General features: G+C 33.6%; 3 protein-coding genes across 3 annotated transcripts; 1 reads left to right on the top strand and 2 right to left on the bottom strand.

Annotated features, from left to right (window-relative positions):
* Nucleotides 1-16,603: 16,603 nt before the first annotated feature.
* Nucleotides 16,604-19,020, bottom strand: LOC127264808 (calmodulin-7). Its single transcript, XM_051294357.1, has 2 exons — nt 18,818-19,020; nt 16,604-17,183 (listed from the first exon to the last, which is right to left on the bottom strand). The coding sequence occupies exons 1-2, from the start codon at nt 18,891-18,893 to the stop codon at nt 16,810-16,812; spliced, it is 450 nt and encodes a 149-aa protein (XP_051150314.1). The 5' UTR covers nt 18,894-19,020; the 3' UTR covers nt 16,604-16,809.
* Nucleotides 19,021-19,414: 394 nt separating this feature from the next.
* Nucleotides 19,415-22,206, top strand: LOC127265244 (uncharacterized). Its single transcript, XM_051294976.1, has 3 exons — nt 19,415-19,662; nt 19,791-20,333; nt 21,707-22,206. The coding sequence occupies exons 1-3, from the start codon at nt 19,500-19,502 to the stop codon at nt 22,072-22,074; spliced, it is 1,074 nt and encodes a 357-aa protein (XP_051150933.1). The 5' UTR covers nt 19,415-19,499; the 3' UTR covers nt 22,075-22,206.
* Nucleotides 22,207-22,583: 377 nt separating this feature from the next.
* On the bottom strand, nt 22,584-26,606 carry LOC127264912 (protein IFH1-like). Its single transcript, XM_051294510.1, has 3 exons — nt 26,303-26,606; nt 23,573-26,208; nt 22,584-23,458 (listed from the first exon to the last, which is right to left on the bottom strand). The coding sequence occupies exons 2-3, from the start codon at nt 26,180-26,182 to the stop codon at nt 22,853-22,855; spliced, it is 3,216 nt and encodes a 1,071-aa protein (XP_051150467.1). The 5' UTR covers nt 26,183-26,208; nt 26,303-26,606; the 3' UTR covers nt 22,584-22,852.
* Between the last annotated feature and the right edge of the window lie 272 nt (nt 26,607-26,878).

Raw genomic sequence — 26,878 nt, 5'->3', positions numbered from 1 at the left:
GTAAGATTTGATAAAACTCTTTACAAGGAGATCAGATTGGATCATTTTCTTTAAGAAGATATGCCTCCAAGGAGAAGAGAATATGCGCTGTTTGTTTCGTGAGATTGTTGAAAAGGAAACTTTTTTATGTGAAATATAAAAAATTGTGTAGAAAATATAAAAATAATGAATATGTATAGTGTAATAGTTTTTTTTTTTTTTTTTTGGGAAAACATATGGGAAAAAATTAAGTGAAAGAAAGAAAGCCTATACATTTGAGTAAACATATGTAATATTAATATTTTATATCTTTATTAGATTTTATTCTATTTTGATATTCTTATAAATTTTGTATACCAAGTATATATTTAAAAAAATTTAAACTAGACAAAAGAAAATTCTTCAAATTACAATTATAATTAATTATAATTTAAAATTGTATGGGCAGGCCGGCCGGCCGGCGCATATTACCCAATGCCCGATTTAGACAGGCAGAGCTATATATAAGTGTACAAATTCGCCTTCATAGAGATCGACTCCGAATGTGTGTTAATTTAAGTATACATAGAGGGCATTGGTTATATTTAATTTATACAATGAAAAAACATAGCGGTTAGAAATGGAAATAGGTGTCGAGATTATATTTGTCATGAAGAACGAAAATTTAAAAGAAGTGATACTAATATGTTTTAGATTAAAAGATAAAAGGATAATTGACCATAAATATCGAATATTTATTGCAATTTTCCCAAGTTAGTTGGATTAGGGTTTTAGTTTTCTCCAAATTAAAATTAGAAACGAACCTAAAGAGACAATTATATGAGACCGGCCAAAATTAAAAATATGAATAATTTATGTGGAACAAAATAGTATTATTTTTGTTTTTGGTTTTTTTGGTATTTTTAATAGTTTTTTTAATTTTTGTATTATTATTATTATTATTGTTATTATTATTAATTGACATATCAATTATCGAAACTATATGCATGAATGGCATGCACACATACATTGTTATTAGAACGATAATAAGTAAAATATAGGGTAAATTATATTTTTTGGTCTCGTATATGACTCTTTTATTATTTTAGGATTTTAAATGAACCATGTTTGAAAATAGTCCCGACAATGAAAGTTTTTCGCTAAAATAGTCCTTCGATGCCGAAGTTGTCACGCTGGCTCACCGTTGCTGATATGGCGCTGACGCAACTGCCATGTCATCTCCACGTAGATGTCATGATATTTTAGGAATTTTTTTTACTTAGAGAATCATTTTAACAAAAAATTTTAACGTTATGACAATATATGCAATATATGTTTTATATATATATATTGAAATCATATTCTCCGAGTCTATATTTAATGTGTTGATAATTAACCATAATCAATATTCTTACCATTCTCTTATCCAAATTATGAATTAATATCACACGCAAATACACAACTTAAAATGATAATAAATAAAATATAATAGTATAATATATATATATATATATTATATATTATATCAATGATCGGTTTAAAGAACCAAAATTATAACATAAAAGCACCACTTAAACAAACCTTACATTTTCCTTGTTTTATATGAATAAGGAAACAAATAATGTAACAAATATAAGGTTGTCTTTGTCCATAAGTTATGTATTTGATTTTCATTATTTTTAAAAACTTTATTCCAAGAGATATTAAATTAAATATCTAACTTTTTTTTAATAATATTCAAAAATTAATTTAACATTCCAGACATTATATTAATATCTATCAATTCAATTATTTTTTTAATTCAAATGGGTTAGTTTAGTTTAGTTTTAGTTTTTGGAACCCAGACCGTTACTTTGTAAACTCTCGGTCGAATTTAAACTAGATTAATGAGACAAGTCACTTTAGACAAATCATATATGACTTTGAGTCCTACAAATAGATTTGTTTAACTGTAGTACTGTGTTTGAACACTCATGTATAAATCGGAAAACAATATGAACTATATATAAGAGTAAAATTGTATTTGAATTCAAAAATAAATACTGTATTTGAATAATAAAATTAATCCTTCTCCTCTTCTTTATTCATAAGTATTATATTACACAATACAAACATATAGTACTTATACACATATATATGGATGGGAAAATAATTACATATTTTATTTAGAAATTAAATTATGGTTTTTATTTTAACCTTGTATACATATGGAAGACATTTCCTTTTAGAAACCGATAACTTCAAAACCTCAATTTAATTAGTTAAGTTCTTGAATCAATCAGTGTCCTAAAATCATGTCTTTTACATAAGCAATTAAAATGACTAGCAGAGTCCACTTACAGTCCTTAAAAAAAAGCAACTTTCCGAACATAAGAGCAGAAGATTCTTTAGGACAACCCCAATAAACATGCAAACTCATAAAACAAGTATCCAATTATTCAAGAAAAGCGTCGCATTATCAACGGCCTGGCCCGTGGGCAGCCCAATGAGCGAAACGAATTCCAACGGGGCAAGGAGGTAGCTGTTGTTGAACTGGGAAAGAACGGGGCAATCCTCGGGGCCAAACGGTGGCAACGGGGCTCTGACGCTGCAAAGATTCGAGTAGTAGCCGAGGGGAAGTGTTCGAGTTCCCAACACCGTTATGGAAAATTCTCCGTTCTCGTTGGTCACGCCTGGGCGGCCTATAATGCCGACCGTGGGATTGCAACTGAGGTCGACCGGGACGTCCGAAAGGGGCCGGCTTCTGGGGTCAATGCAATTTCCGGTGGCGCTGCAGCAAATTCGGGCGGATACGTTAATGCCTTGCGATGTCGGAAGGCCGCCGGTAAACTGGCCGGCGACGTGGAGGGAATGGTGATGGAGGGTTGTTAGAATTAGGAAAGTGTGGAAGAGGAATTTTGTGTGGTGAGAAATGGCCATTTGGGAGTTGTGATTTGATTTTGATGATATGAGTGTGGTGTGTTTTAGGGTTAGGGTTAGGGATATTTATAGATGGATCCATTTTTATTTTTAGTAATTTAGACAAATATATATATATATGTTAGTTTATTCGTGTGCATATATATATATATTGTAATTTTAATACTTCAAAAAAATACGATTACTATATTTAAAATTAATTTTTATTTAAATATTATATTAATATTTTTCTATCTTAAAAATATGAAAATATAATAGACACACTTTTGTCTGTGTATATAATATTTATTTATTTTTAAAATGATGCTTGAATATAATATTTATTAACATGGATTGATTAAATACTACCAATATGAGAAAACTATAAAAAAATTTTTTTTCATATATACTCAATTATCACTTTTAATTTTTATTTATCTCGTTGAAAAAATATATCTTACACGTTTGCAAAAGTCGTCATTTATGTTCTTAGGTCACGAGTGACGATGTTCACACAACGGCTGTCTAATGTGCAGTCCCCACGGTCAAAGAACAGAAATATCGACTTATACAAACGTATAAGATATATCTGCCAGTAAAATAAATAAAGAAGAAAAATAATAATTTAGTATAGATGAAGAATATTTTTTGCGGCAATAGACTTTTAAGTAGCTACGCTGCAAGTAATTAGGGTTGGATATTTTCTATATATTAAAGTTTGATTTTATGTTTTTTTACTATACAATTATATATCATCATGAGTATTTTATAAACTTTTTATAGCATGCATATGTTTAACTACCAGTTTTGTCTCTTGATTATGTAAGTTGTAGTATTTTGCAATTTTGATTATGTTATTAGGATATATGTTGTGTAAGTTTACAGGACTAAAATGTTAAATTACCACTGTATATAACTTATAAGATTAAAATTGGATTTGATTAGAATCTCAAGATAAAATTTATAATCAAGTGTATATATATGTGTGTGTGAAATTGATGATAGAGGGTTTTAGAGAAAATTGCAAAAAATTATGTCCAATGTATACTTTATTATCACTTTTGTCATATATTGATTTTGCTGGTAAAATATATCTCACATGTTTGCAAAAGTCGCTATTTTTTTATATTATTTGGCCGCGCGTAATTGCGCGTGACCACGCATGGTGTGAACGTCACGCACGGCTAAAGGACATAAATAATGACTTGCCAGCGAGATAAATATATTGGACAATCTAAAATTTTCCATTAGTTTATTTAATATGAAATTTCTATTATTTTCTATCATGTATATATTTTCATTATTAGTTTAGCCCATGGTTTAGGGCAAGGTTCAATACTTTGCTATTTTAAAAACACATGATTTTACAGGAGTGACATCATACTATTCCCTCTATCCCACATATCATGTCACGTTGCCGTTTCTGTCCGTCCCATATTCCATGTCACTTTCCGTTTTTGAAAAATGATTACACACTTTAATCTCATGTTAAATTTTTTAATTTATTTTTTTTAATTTTAATTAAACTAATTAGTTATCTTAATTTTAATTTATAATTTTAATTTATAATTATTTATATTATAGGATAATTATTTTTACTAATACATTCTTAATTATCTAGTAATTACACCCCTCTTAAAATACCGTGTTTACGGTGTAACAAACACGGTATATAAGACAGAGAAAGTATAATTTACTTGAGATAAAAATAAATAATAACGACAAAAAAAAAAAAAAAAAAAAACCAAAAAACCAGAAAAAAAGAAAAAACACACTAAGCCTCAAAGTAACTGTTTTGAAACGGACTTCCCATTGTTTCCCTTTCTTGTATTATAATTTTTGAATTACAAGAAAATATGATTGCCGAAATTATATAATAAAATTGACAATCATATATGTATATATATATATATATCACTCTTATGCACTTGAATACTCAACATTAGTATAATATATTGTTTGTTTTAGGTCAAATTTAAACAGATTTGTTTATGAACTATTTCAAAATGTTTCATTATAGTGGAGATATATATAAAACTTATAAAGTATGGTTCTTCTTTTAATTTTTTAATTTGAGACTTGATTTTACACCCAAACAAACATCCCTTCAAATTAAGGATCATATAACTCATTATCATTCTACACTGTGTTTTACAAAGAGATCAGTTGTCTGATCATAACTATCGGGACTAACCATCCAACCAACCTCCACAATACTAGGAGATTTTCGACATAAAACACTATTGTAGATTTCAATCACAAGATCAACGAGAGCTTCCCACTACTAATATCCAATGTCGTCTAGTACACTCTACCAACTAACTCTTTATAACTGGACTTTGATACTAATTGTTAGAATTTGGCTAACGTATAATACTTCCTCCGTCCCTTAACAATCTATTCATTTTTTCATTTTGGTCCGTCTCATAACAAAGTATCAATTTCTTTTTTTAGTAATTGTACTATGTACCTAACATTACAAATACCATTCCAATTTCCAATATATTACACAAATGTCATTACTTTTATATCATACAATATTAATAGGGTTAATTTAGTCTTTTTACTTTTATTTCTACTTTATCTCAATATAATACTAATATTTCTAAAACTCCGTGCAAAAAGCAAATGGATTACAATTTATTTAACTTCTCTAAAAAATTTCATTTTAGTGGAGTACAATTTATTAATTAGTCCAAGCTAGGGTTTTGGCCTACATTCTATATATACTTAATGTATTTTTTTCACATTTATATTCGAAAGACATAGATCATCTTAATCGAGCATGCAAACTCAGGTTTCACATTAGAAAAATAGAAAAGAACTCAACTTATAAATTTTATATTTAACTCCAATAGCATAAGATTTTCAATTTGAGACTTGAGTTTACATGTAACATATCAATTGTAGAATAACTTTTAAAGATTATTATCATATACTCCCTCCGTTTCGCCGTAAAGTATATATTTACTTTTGGCGCAGAGATTAAAAAATAATATACGAAAATAAAAAAATATATACATTAAGGTGAGATAAAGGGATTAGTAGTTAGATTTAACTAACACCCTAACCATCGCCTACTTATATAAGAGGTAATATCTTCTTGAATGTAAGCATTGCCTAATTGAGTTTCTACCCTTACATTTACGTGCTTTATTGTCTTTTTTGCTTAAATATTGAATTTCCAATAAATTCTCCAATGCCATTTACGGTTAAAAAATCACAGCCGTAACGCAACTAATGTGTTTACTATTCACTAACGTGTTAATGCAGTTAATTTATCCATTATTTTTAAATACATATATATAACTATTTAATCTTTTTTTTTTTTTTAAAAAAAAATATCTTATATAGCACATATTTCACTGATATATATATATATTAAATGTATATATATCTTTCGTTATTAATTTTGCTCGGTGATTTTGTTCGGTTATATTTGTGATTTGTTGGTTTCATCCCAAATCATTTTTTTTTCAAAAAAAATATTTTACTTTTCTTATAAAATATTAAATTAAAATATTATTTTTTTTAAGAAAAAAATAAATAAAATTCAAACTCATACCAAACAAAGAAGTAATTCATCATGTTGGTCCTGTAAATCCGGGTGGCATCTACAAAATATGACCAAAATAGCAAACTTCTATAACTTATAGGATTAAAATACAATCACATACTAAATTTTTTTGACATAATTGAGAACAAAAAATATGTTCATATATATAAGTACATATACACTAACAAAAGAGAGAGAGAGACATCTTTAGTTAAAGTATACATTCTAACAATGTAATTAACAATTAAAATATTGAAATCATATAAGTTTTTTATGTAATTTTTTTACTAGAAAATAAGTTTTAAAGATAATATGTTTAATAAAAATAAAGTGCTTTAAGTGATATTTGTTTTATATTTCTTCCCACGTGTTTTTCTAAAAAAATTAATACACTACACATATTCATTATTTTATATTTTCTACCCAATTTCATATACCTTACATAAAATTAAAACTTTTACTTTCTAACAATCTCACAATACAAACAAAAGCAGTATTAAACTAAAAAAAAAAAAAAAAAAGTAAAAACAAAACATGACAACTCTTTGATCTCCCTTTAGAAGCATTGAATCATAACATTATATTTTAATCTAAAATAATATTTAACAACTAAATTACTTTAAAAAAAAATAAATTCAAAACTAAAAAATATACATAAAATTAATTTTTTGTAAAATAAATATTTTTTTCTAAAAATTAGCAACAATTCATCCCAAAATACTGCTAAATGAATAATTGATAAATTATTTATTTATTTTGTGTTATTAAAAAAAACAATGTTTAAGATATTTTACTTTTAGTATAAATCTTTCATAATTTGGTGAGGATTTGCAATCATATATTAGTTTTGGACGAATATAATATTTTAAGCATACTTTAATTTTACACAAATGAATTTTACACAATAAATATAAGTATTTTGTATATTTTTACTAAAATACAATAAAATATTATATAATTTACCATACTAATTTATTTATATATATAGTTATCAATATTCTTTATATTTTTATTTTAATTTTTTAGTAAAACAATTAATAAATATGATATGTTATATAAATAAATATTATAACATTAAATATAAAAAAATAACACATACAAAGCAGGCGCATAATTAATTTTAATTAATTGATTATTAATAAAGAAAGAAAAAAGTTTTAGTATATATAAATTGATGTGACCCAATAAATAAATGACAATACACTAATAATAAAATATAAAAAAAGAAAACCCTACTATCCATCTATAAAAACCCAAACCCTAACCCAAACCCTAACCCTAACCCTAACCCTAAACACAACAAATTTCTAATCACTTCCAACTCCAAAAACAAAATGGCCAATTCTTACCTCACAAACTCTTACCTCTTCCTCACCACAGCCCTACTCCTAACCACACTACCCACTGTCCTCTCCACTGGTCCACTCGGAATCCCGACGTCGCGCGGCGTCCGGGCATCTGCCCGCCTCTGCTGCAGCCCCACCGGAAACTGCTTCAGCCCCAAAAGCCGGCCCCTGCAGGGGGTTCCGGTGTTCCTCGGCTGCAATACACCTCTCGGAATAATTGATCGCCGGGGCCTGACCGATCAAAATGGATATGTTGTCATAACTGCGGTGGGCACTCGGGCATTGCCGCCCGGCCTGTTCGTAAACCAGTGCAGCCTCAAAGTCCCGCTGCCCGTGCCTTACCCTTCGAATTGCCCGAACCTTGTCGGGGCCAAGAACAGGTTCCTCGTATCGCCATTGGGATACACGGGGCTGACCGAGCTGCCCTCAGGAGATATTGTTGATAATTCGACGCTCTTGTCGGGTTATTGGATCTTGGTTTGATTGATTGGTTTGCGGCTCCATATCGCGTGCAAAAAGTAAATAAATAAATAAGTTTGTATTTTTAGTCTCGTAATTGAACTCTGTCGTTATTTTAGTAGCTCATATAGAAGAACATGTAAAATTAGGGCACCAATTACTCCAAAGAGCACTAAATTTTGGTCTTTTGGATGTACTGGTGTCTTAAAATTTAGATGTTGTTCATGTGAAAGAACTAAAATAATGATAGAATCAAATTATGAAACTAAAAATATAAACTATGTTATCCATGTTTGTGAATAATAATTAATAATAATGAAGTTGTATGTTTGTTCGTTTGTGGATTATATATGAATAAGAGATTTTATGTGTTATTTCGGATAACATGACAATAAAAAATATTTTACATATAATATTTTTATATATTTACATTCAAAAACAACTTAAATGACCAAAACCTATTTTTACATTTACTTGCATGTTATGTGAGCTTAAATGACCAAAACCTTGAACTACTACTATTACATCTTATTAGACCATATATACATCCAATTATATATCATATTGAAAATTTAATAATCAATAATATATGCATGTGAAATTACTTATGAAGTGATTTTTAATCATCGATAATATATATCATGTTTATTTTAATTGAGGATGATATTATGATTTCTAGTATTATTTCAAGAAATTATATAATTATGGAATTAATCAATATCATGTTTACTTGATTGAATCTTGATTAAAATGGGATAACATAGACTTTTAATTAGTATAATATTTTTTGGATAAATTAAATCTATGCTCATAGGAGAGAAACCAATCATTCTTGATTATAGGATTATTATAGCAACTTTCATTGAATCCAAGCTATAATCATTTAAAGTAAATATAAAATGATCTAACTTATTATGAATGAATAGTAAAAAACAATTTTAATCTTCATCTTCACTTAAGGCATGTAAACAAGATAAATATTGGAGCAATAAGTACGTATATCCTTTAATTTGGAGTTTGATTTTTATTATTTTTCGCTTAAATGATATTTTATTATATATATATGCATGTTGTCGTAGCCTAATCTAATCATTTGAGCTCACTCTAACTTTTTAAATTAATTTGATTTCGATATATCATCAATCGTTGACTTATAAATCAATTAATTGTTTTTATTAAAAATAACTTTATGATTATATAAAAATTAACTCATACAACTAAAAAGAAACAGATGCAAGTGACTCAAGCAATTAAGATCGTACCTAATAATTAAGTTGATAGGATCAATTACCCTATCCACAAATCTATGTCAACTTGATCATTTTATTTATTTTTATTTTAGTTTATTTTATTTTTTGATAAGACAAAAACCTATGCATGTCAACTTGATCATTTTATTTATTTTTATTTTTGAAAAGACAATCAAGTTTGATCGATCAAACTAAGTCATTCGATTTTAATTAGTTAATATTTACAAACCTTAAAATATATTATTCTATCCAAAATTATTTTGTTACTCACAAACAAAAATTTTCCTTGCTAAAAGGGGATTGAAATTTAAAAACAAAAGTAAATTATTTGTACTGTGCGTGCATGAGTAATTTCTACCGATTATATTTCCCTAAAATTCATATGTAATAATTATATCTAAGCAATACCAGAATATAATAAATTTGAGGGGATATTTTTTAAAAATAAATAACAAATAATACAAAGATAAAATTTAATACATATGTAAATAGAGCCTCGAGTCTACTGCCATAAATCAAATCCAAGGGTCGGAAGTATCTATAAATAGTCGTCAAAAATAACAAAATAAAAAACCTCACACACATACAAACTACATCAAAACTAAATTGGGAAATGACTAATCACTCCTCACTTATCTCGGTTGCATTTGCTTTAGTTCTCATCACATTAACCCTCCATGGCCAATCTATCATTCCCCCGCAGCCCCAAGGCATAAGAGTCACCGGTCGTACATGTTGCGCCGTCTATGGAGAATGCCCCAGCGGCAGCAGAAGCCCTTTGGTGGGCCTAGCTGCGACCCTCAACTGTAGTCAAATTAATCTTGTTGGTAAAAACATGACCGACACAGATGGAACCTTTGTTATTACAGCCATTGTACCGGGGGGTGGATTACTTTCAGTTCACCCGAATTCTTGCCTTGTTAAAGTTTTGGTACCAAAAAACCTCACTAGTTGTTCCGGGCTTAGACAAGGGTTCTTCTTCAATGTCCCCGCCTTTCGTTCCAATCCGTTCATTACGGTGAGTCCAAATGTGACCGTCGTAGATACATACATAGAATCTTGGAGGAAAGCGTGACTTTTTTTAAGTCGATATATTATACCTGCCGAGGACTCTCGTCTGCAGATAAATAAATAATTGTTGTGTTTTCCTCATAGTTCGAGCTTTTGGGTGAAACGGTCGTTAAGCATCTGACAATACCAATGCATTAAATAAATGTAATAGTGATCAAATGTTGTTATGTACGAAAGTAATAAGGTGTCGATGGGGGACATGTTTTGTGCCTATAATAATAATGATAATAATAATAAAGTGGTTTATTAAATTGTGTTTTGCATGGTATTTACTTATTAGCGGTAGTTATCGTTTTGATTTGACTTAATTTGCAATGTGTTGATATTGTATGACAAATATACATTTTATAATTGATCTTAGTACAATATTGGATTCACGTCTCAATTATTTTTAGTTTTATTTTGTCTTATTAATTATTATTATTATTATTATTATTATTATTAAATTTTTTAGTTAAAATTTATGAATCGTAAGTTATTTTTAGCAGTATTTTTATTATGTTATCTTAGTTGAGTTTAAATTTAAATTCCTAAAATTTTAGTTAAACATAAGTTATATTTAGCAAGATCTTTGTATTTTATCCAAATTTTACTTCTAAATGAAAACAAAAATATTTTTTTATTCCATGAACTTCGTACTATTCTTTATAAAAATATATTCCCTTCATCTCACTTCCTACTTCTGTTTCATTTCTTAATCTTAATCTAAAATTATTTTTATTATACAATAATTATTTTTATTAATACATTTTTAATTATTTACTAATTGTACTCCTAAATGTTTATGTCTACGGTAAAAGGGACACGGTAGCCGGGACCAGTGACGAAACTAGCATCTAAATTCCGGGGGGCAAAATATTATAATTTATTTAAATATTTAGCTAATAAATTTAAGTAAATAATAATGACATAATTATATATGAATTTAAATAATTTTGGGGGAACAAATTGTATATAAATACATAAAAATTAATATTTTTAATACTAAAAAAACTATAAAAAATTTGGCTTGGGGGTTCAATTGACCCCCAAGCCCTAATATAGTTCTGTCTCTGGCCGGGACGGAGGGAGGATTATTTTTCCTTATAAAATACCATATTAATAATCATTTAACCACAAAAACAATAATACTTACATAAACCAAACCACATATTGTTGATAGGCATAATAAAATGTTATGTTTTATACGAAAAATAAATGTTGGCTAGCTTGATCTGTTAAAGATAAAAACAAAATAAAATAAATATATTGAATAGTAATTAAACAAAAAAAATAAAAAAACTGAAAATGAAGGATCTTTGGACGAAGCATGCATGCAAGTGGTAAACTTATTATCTATGGATTGCTTCTACATAAATTCAACAAAAAATTTGATGCAATAATTATATCAAGAAAATTATATATTAGGGTGCACTTGCTTGAAATTTTTGGATATTTTGAGATTTTCTTAATTTATAATTATTTAAATAAAAATTAGACTTTAAAATAAAATATTTTAGATATGACCTAGTTTTTGCACGTAATATTTTGATAAGGAAAAAAAATAAGAAATTGATATGAATGTAATTTTTTGTAAAATTCTAATGTACCTTAAAGAAAATTATATATAATAATATAGGAAGAAAATAGTAAATAAATCATTAACTTTCTCTCGTCTAAATCAAATTACGAGAATTTCAATGAAATTGTTTCAAATATTTTAAAATTTTTCAAATATATTACAAATTCCACAACTTATATAAATATATGGGCATATATGAGCTGCTAATCTGGTTAAGTCAACATGGTGCTAATTTGACCGGATCAACATATGCTATAAAGGTGTCCAATATGTATATATATATATGTCAGTAATTTATAATCCAAACATATATTATATTATAACTCAACATATGTTATTTTATAACTCAACATATGGTATCCTATAACACAACTTATGTTGAGATATGTATAAATATGTGTTGATCACACATATGATATATGCTTACCCGAACAAACCCGCATCATACTTAGCCGGATCAGCATAAAATCTGCGGCCATAAATATGTTGTCGTAGCTGGATCTAATAATTTGAGCTCACTCTAACCTTTTAAATTAAATTAATTTAGATATATCATCAATCATTGACTTATAAGTTAATTTTTTTTTATTAAATGTAACTTTATGGTTATATAAAAATAAATACATACAACTAAAAAAAAAGATGCAAGTCACTCATGCAATTAAGTTTGTACCTAATAAGTTGATAGGATCAATTACCCTATCCACAAATCTATCTCAACTTGATCGTTTTATTTTATTTTATTTTTATCTTTTTATTTTTTATTTTTTTTTGGGTAACACAGTAGCGTTCGATCGATCAAATTAAAGTTAAAAAGTTACAAACCAAAGTCTATTCAAATCGAATCTGCGTATTATATCCAAAATTGTTACTCCTAAACATGCACAAATAAATATTTTCCTTGCTAAACGGGCATTTAAATTTAAGATCAAAAGTAATTTGCAAGAAAAATAAATGCATGTGTGATGCTAAAATAAAATTAAGAGATTTATACAATCTAAAAAAAAAAAAAAAAATCCGCAGTGTATTGTTTGCACCTAGCGTGCATGAGTAATTATCTACTGATTATATTCTATAAATCTCACTATATATCTAAGAGATAATAAAATGTATTAGAAGTTTTGGGGAAAAATAATGAGATTGTCTTATTGATCATCAAAATAAGGAGCCTGTATATAGGCAATACAAAATAGAATCGATAGACTCAAATCTAAGTAATCTAATATATGAATAAGATCAAATCTAGATATAAATCTACTAAACTTAAAACTGAATATCTAAAATATCTCAACAAAATGTAATAAATTTAGCGTGATATTTTTTTAGGTACGAATAATAAATAATACAAAACTAAAATTAAATACATATATAATCAGAGCATCGATTCCTCCGCCATAAATCAAATTCAAGAGAAGGGAGTATTTAAAAATAGTCATCAAAGAGAAATTAAACACTTCACACACACTTGTAACGTGTCCGAAGCTGACATGTCCGGCGCCTAGGCCACGCCCGCGCTAAGGTCCAGACCAGCCGTCCTCTGTGCGCAACACGTTCGGGATATACCATACAGTATGAAGATAATCATGTGGAACACGTACCTGCACCAAGATATGGGTCATTAGTCGGCCGTACAGGACAGGGGCTCGTACACATGGGACGAACTATGGCCGAGAACTAGGGGTAGGAATGTCAGCCCGTGACAAACTCCCCAACTTCAAGTCGCAAACGCCCTCGTACAATGCTACTTGAGTGCACCGACGTTGTTTCTTGCACCATCGGTATGCCTCCGCCGAACCTTTTCCTGCATACCATTCTGTTGGTGCTCACCAACAGCCAGCGAGGTCTTTTGTCATAATCCATGTGCGATCTAACCTCCGCTACACATCTCCACATACCATCCGGGACATCCGTTGTTGCGGCTTGTGCGATTTTCGCCCGATAATCGTCCATAACATGGTTTTTCCCTCACGAACAAAGCTCGGCCCTCTTGGCCCTTTTAGCAACGTCGAACATACTCCCCCTCCTTGGGATGTCCAGTTACCTTAGGACATGCTCTTTCCTGACGTGCTTGACAACGTCGGACTGTCCAATTACCTTAGGACAAGATCATCCTGATCATCCTTGACGTGCCCACCGACATGCTCCTTGACTCGAGACATGCCCACTTTGTCGTTTCGTTCGCCACCAGCGTCAAGGTCCGCTCTGATACCATATGTAACATGTCCGAAAACTGACACGCCCGGCGCCTAGGCCACGCCCGCGTTGAGGCCCAGACCAGCCGTCCCATGTGCGCAACACGCCCGGGATATACCATACAATATGGGAGAATCATGCGGAACACGTACCTGCACCAAGATATGGGTCATTAGTTGGCCGCACAGGACAGGGGCTAGCACACATGGGACGGACTATGGCCGAGAACCAGGGGCTGGAATGTCAGCCCGTGACACACTACATCAAAACTAAATTTTGAAATGACTAATCACTCTTCACTTCTCTTGGTTGCATTTGCGTTAGTTGTCGCCACATTAAGCCTCCATAGCCAAAATTTGTCGCCCCCGCGACCCCGAGGCATAAAAGTCACCGGTCGTATATGTTGCGCCTATACCAGAGAATGCTTTAGAAAAAGTAGCAGTAGTAAACCCTTGTCGGGATTAGCCGTGACCCTTAACTGTAGTGAGATTAACCTTGTTGGTAGAACCACGACTAATAAAATTGGAGCCTTCGTAATTACAACCACTGTATCGGGGGGTGAATTATTTTCAATTTTCCCGAATTCTTGTCGTGTTAGAGTTGTGGTACCACCGTTGTTCCCCAGGTGTCCCTTGTATAGAGAATGGTTCTTCATCGGTATCCGTGTCTCTCGTTCCCTCCCGACCATGACGGTGAGTCGGAACGTGACTGTTCTAGATATGTATATTGAATCTTGGATCAAAACGGAGCCGTTTTAAGTTGATGGATTATACTATTGGAAGAAAGAAGTGTACTCTCCCTCCGTCCGCATCATCTGAGGGTCACATTTACCTTTTACGTCATTGTACTTAACATTAAAAATATTATTATATATGTATAATTTTTTTATTTTTTTTTTACGAATTCCTTCTATTAATAAGACACTAATGAAAGTATTTCTGCAATTTTTTCTTAATTTTTACTACATTTTAATATAATAATTAATATTCAAATATCAACATGCAAAAACTAAATGGATCCCTTAGAGCCGGACGGAGGTAATAATAGTTATCAAATTAAATGTTGTTATGTACAAATGTAATTAAGTCTTGATAGGGGACGCATTTTATAATAATAATAATAATAATAATAATAATAATAATAATAATATTTTAATATTGCTCGTGAAGTCGTTGATTCAAATCTGTCTTCAGCTTTACCTGCTACATATGAATCGTCTAGTGTGATTTGTCTTGTCGAGCCTAATTTGCATGGTAATAAATTCGACCCAGAGTTTACCCAATGCGCACATTAAGGTAGCAACCGCGGATTCTCACATTATTATTATAATAATAATAATAATAATAATATTAAAATGAAATAGAGAAGAATAAAATAGAGATATTATGATAATTTATTAACGAAACTATTAATATTTTCATGTGAAAAGTGTTTTGTGACTATTATTATGTTTTAATGTGTATTTTGTGATTTTGAAGGAAGAAGAGATTGATATACTTGGGCTGGTCTTGTTTTATTTCATGCAATCGTATGTATATGCGAATTGTTCATTCGACTAATATTTTAATTAGCGGTTGTTTGAAGTTCATCATCTTCATTATAAATGATCTGCTTGCTCTGAAATGTCCCGGACCTATAAAAAAATTCCAATTCATTGGATCTTTCCATACAATTCACCTAATTTATGACCGAATAGGATTGAAATAAATTTAAAACAGAAAGAAGAATAACTATATTTTCCTTTTTGTAAATATGTTGAATCAAACAATCAAATAAGATAAAACAATCGGTGTGTTACTTTGTGTTCTTTAATGAGTATACTTTTTATTTTATATATAAAAAATGGATTTAAAAAATAATATTTTATATTAAATGATTAAATTTTTATAATTGAATATATATATATGTATATATTATATTTTTATAGTATTTATAACAAATCATATAAAAATAAAAATTGCATGAACAAACCCAATAATTTTCTTTGGTACATAAGAAATACCCCCTCCATCCACGTTTTCGCCGGTGTAATTTAATTTTTCTATTTTTAAAAATATAATTATTCATTTTAATTATATTTATAATTTTCTTAATTTCAATTATATTATTTAGTTATCTTTGTCTTATTTTATAATTTTTTTTATTATATAATAATTATATTTTCTAATACACCATAATTATACTTTTAACTCTGGTCTAAATGGATATCGGATTCGAGTCCGAACCCTAAACCCTAAACTCGGGACATCTACAATAATCAAAACAATAAATGAGTAGGATGTTCGGCAAAGAGAAAAAGAACACTACAACATCCGCAAATAAGCATCGATCACATAATACACATAACAACGGGCGAAAAGAATCCGGGACAATCCAAGCAAATATTCGACAGGGCGGGCGAACCAACCGAAATTAAAACCAACCAACGGGAATACGACGAAAATGTCGAGCAAAGTAAACTAGAAAAACATGTTACACTAGTTAATCCCTTCATCCATTCTCTTATTCGATTACCTTTTATTTGGCCATCATAACCTTAACAAACTCCTCGTAGTTGATCTGACCGTCGCCGTCCACGTCAGCCTCCCGGATCATCTCGTCGACCTCCTCGTCAGTGAGCTTCTCGCCAAGGTTAGTCATCACATGGCGCAGCTCGGCAGCGGAGATGAAGCCATTCTGGTCCTTGTCGAAGACGCGGAACGCCTCTTTTAGCTCCTCCTCGGAATCAGTGTCCTTCATTTTCCGGGCCATCAGGTTCAGAAACTCCGGGAAGTCTATGGTTCCATTACCGTCAGCGTCAACTTCATTGATCATGTCCTGGAGCTCGGCTTCCGTGGGATTCTGTCCCAGGGATCTCATCACTGTCCCGAGTTCTTTGGTTGTTATGCAGCCTGTATAGAAAGGCAGATAATGGGTCGGGTAGAATGTAGAAAAGCATGTGCCAATTGATGAATCAGACACTTCTATATATTATTCAAAATCAGAAACAAATTTGAAAGGGAAAATATAGCAGCAAGAATCTCAAATTGAAACGGCATCAACGTGGCTCGGATACGACACCATAGCCTAGAACATCAAGTCGTCCCATAATAAACAACTACCTAATTTAATGGATCTAATCAAATAATAACGATGTAATCTACAGAATCATAGCAAATATATTAAATGTAAAAAGTATCTCAACGAATGGGCATGGGTATATTATATTGCAAGCCGTGGTTGATGGGCTGAGGATTAACATAATCCAAAGACGAGTTACCTTACATAACATGTATGAATTACACCTAGCTTAACGCAAAATCTTTTAGATATATATATATATATACACACAGAAATGGAAAGATGTGATCAAATCAGACTGTAGATTCCAAACACATGCGGATTGGATACGACACCATAGCCTACAACATCAAGTCTTCACATATGCAGATTACTCAATTATGCGCAATCGATTGTCTGTTTCTTTACAACACAGATGAAGGTTTTGCATTAGAAGAGCACCATAAGAGATAACTCCAAAATAGCACTTCTGTATTCCATCATAGCATTCAAAGACACAAATTTGCACCCCTCAAATAAAGAACTTTGTTCACTTTGTTAAGTTTGGATATTTGGACTATGCGTTTCCCGAAAAAATACACTTTCTCCTCTCTTAAAACATCTCATCAAATATTATTTTAATCCCAAACTTAAACCAATTTTTTTCCAAACTCAACCAAAAAAACACACCCTTTGTGTTTTTAACATATCCTTTTAATAGTATGCAATTTAACAGAGTAATTCCAGTCCAAAAACATCAGTTTCACCACCAACTCCATACAAAAACATCAAATCCTACTACTATTTTCCACTCTAGAAGATTCAATAAAAACAACAAAACATCCCAAATTAAGCACAATTGTTATGCCTGAAAATGGAAGTATACGGAATACCTTACTCGACAGGTCAAGGACGCAATCTAAATGCATGCCCTATTTTCTAACTAATAAATTGGAGTTATAACAGGAAGCAGGGGATAACAAATCCTGACTATAAGTGGCCTATTACATAGATTTAGTGATGTTCTGCAAAACCTAATAGTCTCATTACTGGACACCAATATGTGGAATAGAGAAGGCTGATGAACCCCACATATATATCAAAGATTCAAAGATGAACACTTCACCCTATAATCAATTTATCCACACCGAATAATTACAAAAACCAACATATGTGTGTTCTCCATAAAATACTTCTTAACAATCTCCAAATGGACCCTTCAAATCGAAATAAGACATGGGATCAAATAACTCCACACCAATAAATGTATGCACATCACCAAATAACAAAAGCGATCGGCAATTCAACCATAAAAATTTCCAATCAATTCAACCTAGTCTGCAGCCATCAGATCTGAATCCCAAAGAAAAAATAACAAAATCATTTCAAACATACAAAAAGAGGAATCTAATCACAAATTATCAAAAAAAAAAAAAAAACACAAACAAATAAACTATGGCGAAAACAAATAAGGTTGAATTCGAACCGTCGCCGTCCTTGTCGAAAAGGCTGAAAGCCTCCTTGAACTCAGAGATCTGGTCGTCGGTCAACTGATCCGCCATAACTCCTAATTCTCGAAGAATTCCTCTGGTTTTTCCTCCTTTTCTCGATTTGTCGGCTTCGGGAAGAAGAGATTGAAGAAAGAGAAAGAGTTGAGATACTGAGAAAATGAAATGAAACTCAGCTGTGCTTATTTATCTGTTTTATGAAATAAAAAAATAATTAAAAAACTGCAAATATCAATCAATAGAATATCTTGTGGAAAAAAAAAAGAAAAGAGAAAAGAATATCTTGTGGGATTTTTATTAAAATATTAATTATTTATTTATCTATATAATAATGGGCATCGCTACGCGGTGCCCACGCGTTCTGTACGTTGACTTTTTGGTCGCTACAGATTTCTGCCACGTCAGATCCAGCCTTCTTTGTAATAGGGCCTGGACTTCATGGGCCTGAACCTTTTAATTCTAGTTTGGGCCGATGTTTAATGCATTTGGGCTGAAATTGTGTCCGGTTCACGAGGAGTGTTGATATAAATAGTGTGTTAATTGTTTCTCTCATTATTCATGTGAAAGTAGTAAAAGGAAAAAGAGCGAGTGGTGTGGCGGTCACGACGTCTCTGCTCTCAACGGAATTTGCACCGCCGGCGGGAAAACGCCGCTCACGGTATGCTTACGTTACAGGAGAGTTTACTCTCTTCATCTCGGCGCCAGGCTGCTGCTGCCACGCCGACTCCGTCGGAATCTCAGCATGCGGTGAAAATCGGATGCTTCTCGGCTGTTTTCCAGCTCTTCTCCAAATACCAGAATTCCAATAAACGCTTGACATTTGGTCAGGAATTTGGTTATTATTGTCGTTTTATTTTGGTGCACTGATTTTGACGGATATACTGTGTTTGATAAGGATTTAGGAATGTCTCCGATGAATGCTGTTGGTGGAACTGATAGCGTGTTTTTCAGGTAGGAAGCAAGGGAAGCGGAAACCGTCGTCTCCAGCAAAAAGCAAATGCTCATCAGAGAAAGAGAAAAAATTAGACGCGAAGGATTTGAGTTGTGATATTAAACCTTCTAAGAGCCTCACGCCTTGGCCGGAGATTCGACAATCGCACGCTGCGAGCTCATCGGATGACTATAGAACTTCGTCCTCACTTCTTATGAAGCTCATAGGTTTGGAAGATTTTGGCAAAGCTGTAGCAAACCGGCCGGCATTGGAAGAAGATTCGGTAACCGAGAAAAGGAAGCAGCTGCTACAAGCTCTGGAGAAATGCAACGAGGATTTGGAAACACTGAAGAGGATCATTAACGCGGTGCAGAACTCTGAAGTTCGTCTTCAGCTGCCGCATCCAACCGTGCAAACCGATACGCGACATTGCCGCAATGGAAATGAGGTCTCACCGGAGGTGGACGTGGTAGCTAAAGATCTGAATATTCCGGTGGATATGGCGGAGGAATTAACTCGATCGCCGATCGACATGACATCCACAGTACACAATGATACTGCAGGTTAGTATCCTCAACATCCGTTCTTCAGCTTTTGATATTCGTCCTTTCTCTGAAAATGTTTAAATGTGTCTAACTAAAACAATATCGTCATTAACAGATTTAAGTATCAAATACTAATTGACATAACTTTCAATAATCCTATATTCATCGTACATGAAAGCATAAAATATTGATACAAATTCATAGTTGAGTGAAGCTCAAGGTTTGGAATGTAGAGACAAAATCATATGCCTAAAGTTATAAGGCGTGCAAAATTCCATTATAACATTCATAATGAATTAATCTTGTCAGTGCAAATTAAGCTTTACAGCTACTGTAAAATCATCAGTAAAACCAATGCCTAATAATTACAAGATTCTGCCTTCACTTAGAGTAAGAATTAAATTATTCACACCTTAGGTATTGAAAATTAAAGAGATGTACCAAAAGAGAGTTACAGTCAAAGAGGATTAAAAGTGGTGAGGTGTACTAGAAATAGACCAAAGTGAAGGAAGAGGACGAATGTGTGTTGTGGGGCGCGGCTATAACAGTAAAGAACAAGAGGGTACATCATTGTTTGTAAGAGCTTTTTTGCTTTAGAATGACAGTCAGCACAGCACCACTTCTTTTGGTCTACTTTTGGGTCCACTTATTCTTCTTCTATTTTCGCTTATTTTTTACATCAATTCATATTTCTCCAAAGCTGCTTAATACCATAGTAACACTATGAATATATATATATATAGTAAAATTGCTTGTACCTCCGTTATGATTTTAAAATTTAGCTTAAATTTTCCTATATTTTAAAAATTGTACGATCTCTCTTATATTTTAAAAAACTTTGCATAAAATCTCTCGTCATATAAAAAAATATAGATAAAAAATCATTTTTTCATCATACAAAAAAAAATGTAACAAAAAGTTTCATTTAATGTTTTTTAAAATATAAAAAAGCGCCGTATAATTCTTAAAGTAAAAAAAATTATGATGAATTTTGAAACCATAAGGAAATTATAGTCAATTTTGTCTATATATATATATATGTATATATATATATATGTAATATCAAAGGTATTATTCACATCATGCATGAATGTGTAGACCTGTGGTTGAAGTCTCTATTTTTTTGTAATTTGGGTTTTGTCTTATCTCATTCCAAGATTGAATGATCAATGCAAATATATATATATACATAAGCAAATTAGGAATAAAGAATAGGTATGTTTAGTTGTTCTTTTTAGGAAATTTTAAGTAGAAAAAGGGGTATGAAGCATAAAGCATTTAAGAATAAATACAATCAAACAAGTTTACACTAATATTATATTGTTCGTTTTGGATCAAGTCTTTTGTTTTAGATTTATTTCAAAAAAGCCTTATACTATATGTGTATGTAGGAGCAAAGTATGACCACAAGCCGGCAAGGGAACCGGGAGAAGGCAACGAGCGAAACATAACTAAATCCTTAAACAAATGCTCGTTTTACTATTCGATAAAACCATGCTCACTTCTGCTGCTCCGGCGACGGCCACTAGCCGTGGCGGAGTGGGGCTGTGTTAGCAGGGGAATGGTTGAGAGTGTAGAAGAGGTGTGTTGGGAGATAGGGTGGGGTGAGAAGGGGGAGATTGGGAACATAGGACTGGTGGTTCAAGACCACCTTTGGAGAGAATTGATACAAGAGCTTGTTCTTGAGCTTGAGAAATCTTGCTCCCTACATCACTTGCCACTCCCTCTTCACCACTGCAAGAGGAGACTTTGTTTCTAATTTGTATGTCACCCATATTCATATATATATAGCTTAAAGTATATAGCAGCACATGCTCGGTTTATATTTTAATGTTGTGCGTTGTTTTTTTATACATTACGTGTTGAGTTTATTTATTGTATTTATGTTGCTAAATTTATAGATCATAGTGTTGTAGAATAGTATATTACTGTATTAATTTTTTTAATAGTATACAAAAATAGTAACATATGTTTTTTTTCCAAAATTTTAGGTTGAGTATATTTATATTTGCTCGACTTAAATTACATTGAGGAGAAAGAAATGATATCAGAAAATAGAATGATAGAGAAAAAAATTAGAAGAGAATAAGAATTAATTATTTTGTTTGGTAAAATAGATAATTCATTTAAATATATATATATATATATATATATGAAAGAAATGATATCAGAAAATAGAATGATAGAGAAAAAAATTAGAAGAGAATAAGAATTAATTATTTTGTTTGGTAAAATAGATAAATCATTTAAAAATATAAATATATATATATATATATATATATCCGAATTCTTTCTTCGAGATCCGATCAAGTCGAAAGAAAGAAGAACGAAGGGGTAGGCAAGTCTCTTACATATCAAACTACAATAACAAGTGTCAACACAAACGTATGTATTCTTCAATGGTCTCTGCACAAATTTTACACACAAACAAAAGAACCTTTAAAGCTCAAAACTGCCAAGAAATCGAAAAGAAAATTCGTTTTCTTGAAGAGAAAATCGATCAGCCATATCCTTCTCTACCCCTCTCTTACTCCTCCTCAGCCCGAGCCCGAGCCCGAGCCCGAGCCCGAGCCCGAACCCGGGATTTTAGAGAGTTTACCTTTCTCAAGCCCTTCTTGGACGTCCAAATTTACCGTCTGCTGGTTTTCTTGGACAGCTGAATTCTCCGATGGAATAGGAACAGCAACATGTGGAGTGTTCTTTAAGTTGTTGCTACGATTGCTCGGTTCGACATCTGACGTCTCATGGATATCAGAATGCTCGGTTGTCGTTTCTTCTACAACCACAGGATTCTTGATCTCCCCACCTTCATTAACATCCCCGGCGTTGGTTTCGTCGTGATGTAAAGAAGACAGACTTTCTTTTCTATGATCGACGAATATATCGAGCTCACTCGAGGTCGATTCCCACGGATTGGCGCCGAAATCCCCGATGGTATCCAGCTCGGTCAGCAGCCCATCGATCTCCTTAATCTCATCCACCTCTTCGACTACAGTCCGCGTGTCATGGCGGGAAGAATTACTTGTTTCGAAAGGATTGGTGACGAGTAAAGAATTGAGACTCGATGGGATGTCGAGATCAAGGCTGAGAGTCTCGGGAGTCGTCAGTGCCGTTGTAGCCGGGTGGTCTTGCGAGATCGATGCCTGCATTTCAAGAAGACGCCGTGTATTCGATCAAGATTATTCAAGAACGAACGGATTATGATTTCTTGAATCGATTAGTAAGAAATTCGGAAGATCATCGATAGTTCGATTTACCTGTGCATCATCTTGATGCTCGGCCAGAACCGGAAGATCATCCATCGGTTTATCACCGGGAATGTTCGCAATCACCTCCTTACCAGTAGAAGACATTGTTCGATTGACTGGTGGTGCTGAACTAACAATTGTCGAATCTGACGACGGGCTTACGTCGTAAATCGGAACCTGGTACGGAATCTCATTAACCAATGTACTTGTGGTGATCAGAGCAGTATGTTGTTCCACCGCGAAATCGTCACTTAACAAACTGTCCCGCCGCGACTCAGCGAAGATTCTCTCGCTGGCTTCGGAGAGCGACGAAGAGCTCGAATCAGTAGTGTATCTTTGTTCGACGCCGTCCGACGAGATTAAACGGTACTCAGGATCATGGACATCCGCGGGAACCTCGTCGACTTCGACATCTATATTCTCTGCTCGGCCTAACTCTGCTACATCTTCATCGGACGAAGATTCGCTTCCGTGTCTGACCTGTTCAACAACGCTTTCGACAATCGAGATCGCTTCTGGTTCTTGATCTTGATCTTGATCTTGATCTTGATATTCTTCCATGTATACTATGCTTCCTGAACTCGGGTCTGCGTCGAAGGAATCATCTTCCTCCGGGAGCTTTCGACTTCCCAAATCCTCAAACGAACCAACCGAGTCAGTTTCATGAACGGAGCTAACTTTCGAGTCGCTAAGCTCGCTAGACTGTCGTCGAAACTGAGAATAGCTTGATTCTTCTGCAAACGCCTGCTCGGGAACGAAGAACGGCTTCATTTTCTCCTTGTCCTGCGTCTCATTCGCAAACCGTGACGATCTGACATTAACAGTCTCGGATCTTCGGAAGATGGGATCTCTTGCCGGAGCTGGAGTCGTAAACTCCTTCTGAAATTCATCTTCTAGAAGATCGGGCTTCTCTTCGCTGGAATCGTAAGGAATATCGAAAGGGTTCCTTCTGGGCAACAGCACGGAAGGAGCTGAACCAGGAATCGGAGGAAGTCCAGAGTCGTTGCGAGGATCGTCAGGAAGATCGAATGGATTCTGTCGTCTTGTCGAAATGGCCGGAATGTTGAACTGAAGATCATAGCTTTCCAAAGCCAAGTTCCTTTCGGGGAGCAGGTTCATGTTCTTTCGAGCTCGTCTCCTCTGAATTAAATTCTCGAGGCGTTGGTTCCTTTCGATCTCTGACCATCCCAAATCCATGACATTCTTTTGGTCCTCTTCTGTCCACACAATCGGAGATTTCGTCTCTTCTTCTTCTTCATCGCCATCCTCCTCAACGTGATTTTCAATCTCGTTGTCCAAATTTCGACCCCGGGCTCTCCTCATAATGATATTCTCGAGGCGTAGGTTCCTTTCGATCTCAGAACTTCGAAGTTCCATAAGATTCTTTTGGTCCTCCTCTGTCCACGCCATAGGAGACGCCGTCTGTTCTTCCTTTTCTTCTTCTTCATCCTCGTTATCATCAGCGTCAACATTATTCTGATCTGCGACCCCATTAGTCACATTTCGACCTCTGCTGGCTCTCCTCATGATTAGATTCTCTAGCCGTTGGTTCCTTTCGATCTCCGAGCTTCGCAGCTCCATGAGATTCTTTTGATCCTCTTCCGTCCACGTAACAGCAGATTTTATCCGTTGTTCTTCCTCATCCTTTCGTGCATCTTCATTGTCGTTATCGGAAGCATCCAAGCCCTTGCTGCCTTCACTCTCATCCGACTCACGACTGCTGATACTCGATCTCTCTGATGCTGCGTCGCAGCCATCAATGGCTACTGCAACAGGTTGAGGAGCTTCTTCATCCAATAATGGATGAAGCTCATCAAGCATAGGCATGATTTCTGCCATTGATGCATCTGGAGACGAGCTTTCAGCCCGGTCCGACCCAGAGTCCGAATCATCATCATCCTCATCCTCCTCCCCGACTCTATCCACCCGCGTCCAAGGAGATCGAGGAGGAGAATCCAGAGAATCCACATTCACCTCCTTCGATCCAAAAGATTCTGCTCCCGAATCGTCATCCTCATCCTCATCCTCATCCTCGGATCCATCATTTTCCTCCTCGTCGCCCTCGGCAATCGATGCAAAATGATTCTCAATCAATTCCCCAACCCTAATCCCCTCATTCCATTCATACTTGCTCTCATGCTCCTCCAACTCTCCTAACTCTTTCCTTCCTTCTCCAACTTCACCATCACTCAGTCGAATTCGAACCCCCTGTGATCGAGCAGTCTCGTCCGAGGACTGCTCGAATTCCTCCTTTCTCTCCTCAGTAAATCCCTCACCATGAACATTCTCAATTTCATCAACACCACCACCAACATCTTCTGATATTCCATCCTTTATTAACACAAACTCATCAATCCTATTATCCTCTTTCTCAATTTCAGGTAAATCTGGCTCGCCATAACTCAAAAGAATTCCGAGAAAAACAGCAGTGCACAAAAGAACAGGGGAAGCAGACGCCAAGAGTGAAAACACAAACGGAAACGATCTGTACAAGAACAGCCAAAAACAGAGAAATACCACAATAAACGGATGATTACAAGCTAACCGATAACACTGCCCGATCGTATAAACCACGCCTTTCATCAAGTTCTCCCCAATTTCCGATAACCGATTATTCATTTCCCCTACTCTGATTTCCAAATCAACTGCAAAATTCGTAAACACGCAACACACTATTCAACCGTAGATCAAACCAAAAACCACAGTCAAACCAAGTAATCGCATCAGTCAATAACTTACCCCCGATTTCCGGACGAGAATCTATCGATTTCAAGCAACAACTGAAAACCTTGAAGCAACAAGCAAAATCAATTCCAAGCGATGCAGAATTTCAACAGCAATTTGAGCAGCATCAAGTACACCGGCTTCGAACAGAGATCAATCCGGCAGGACAAAATTAACCGATGAAGCAAGCGAGAAACACAATCTAGGTAAAATTTTACACTCGTCTTGATTCAGCTACGGATTGATCTGAGTATTTCATCTGCCGGTGAAAATCGGTACAAATTTGTATTCAAAGAGGAAATTGATTGGGTGCCCCAAAATCAGGGTAGTCGGGAATTTATATTTAGGCGCTCCCTGGACTTCAAGTCTCGTGATTCATAAGGGCCGGGGGGGTCCTACAACCGCCGTACTGGTCTGAAAAAGGAGCTCCCGGACTAACCGACTTCTAACTATAAGAAAAAGGAATGGGCTTTGTGCCACGTGCCGCAAGATCCTTCGTCTGGTGCTCTGCACCGGGAGTTGGGGAACTGTATGACTGGTCCAACTGGAATGCGACTAGTCTATGCAGATAGTTGAAGCTTGAAAGCGGTC

Source organism: Andrographis paniculata, unplaced genomic scaffold (genome assembly GCF_009805555.1).
Source record: "Andrographis paniculata isolate CXL003 unplaced genomic scaffold, ASM980555v1 Contig17END, whole genome shotgun sequence".
NCBI lineage: Eukaryota > Viridiplantae > Streptophyta > Magnoliopsida > Lamiales > Acanthaceae > Andrographis > Andrographis paniculata.
This window is presented reverse-complemented; position numbering and strand designations above follow the sequence as displayed.

Bases quoted from the DNA above. Each gene is read 5' to 3' on its own strand.
- LOC127264808 (XM_051294357.1), bottom strand. From the start codon at position 18,893: ATGGCGGATCAGTTGACCGACGACCAGATCTCTGAGTTCAAGGAGGCT. The intron at 17,184-18,817 runs GTTCGAATTCAA...CTTTCTATACAG, and splicing joins TTTCGACAAGGACGGCGACG to GCTGCATAACAACCAAAGAA.
- LOC127265244 (XM_051294976.1), top strand. From the start codon at position 19,500: ATGCTTACGTTACAGGAGAGTTTACTCTCTTCATCTCGGCGCCAGGCT. The intron at 19,663-19,790 runs GTCAGGAATTTG...CGTGTTTTTCAG, and splicing joins CAATAAACGCTTGACATTTG to GTAGGAAGCAAGGGAAGCGG. The intron at 20,334-21,706 runs GTTAGTATCCTC...ATGTGTATGTAG, and splicing joins AGTACACAATGATACTGCAG to GAGCAAAGTATGACCACAAG.
- LOC127264912 (XM_051294510.1), bottom strand. From the start codon at position 26,182: ATGAATAATCGGTTATCGGAAATTGGGGAGAACTTGATGAAAGGCGTG. The intron at 23,459-23,572 runs GTAAATCGAACT...CTTGAAATGCAG, and splicing joins AGCATCAAGATGATGCACAG to GCATCGATCTCGCAAGACCA.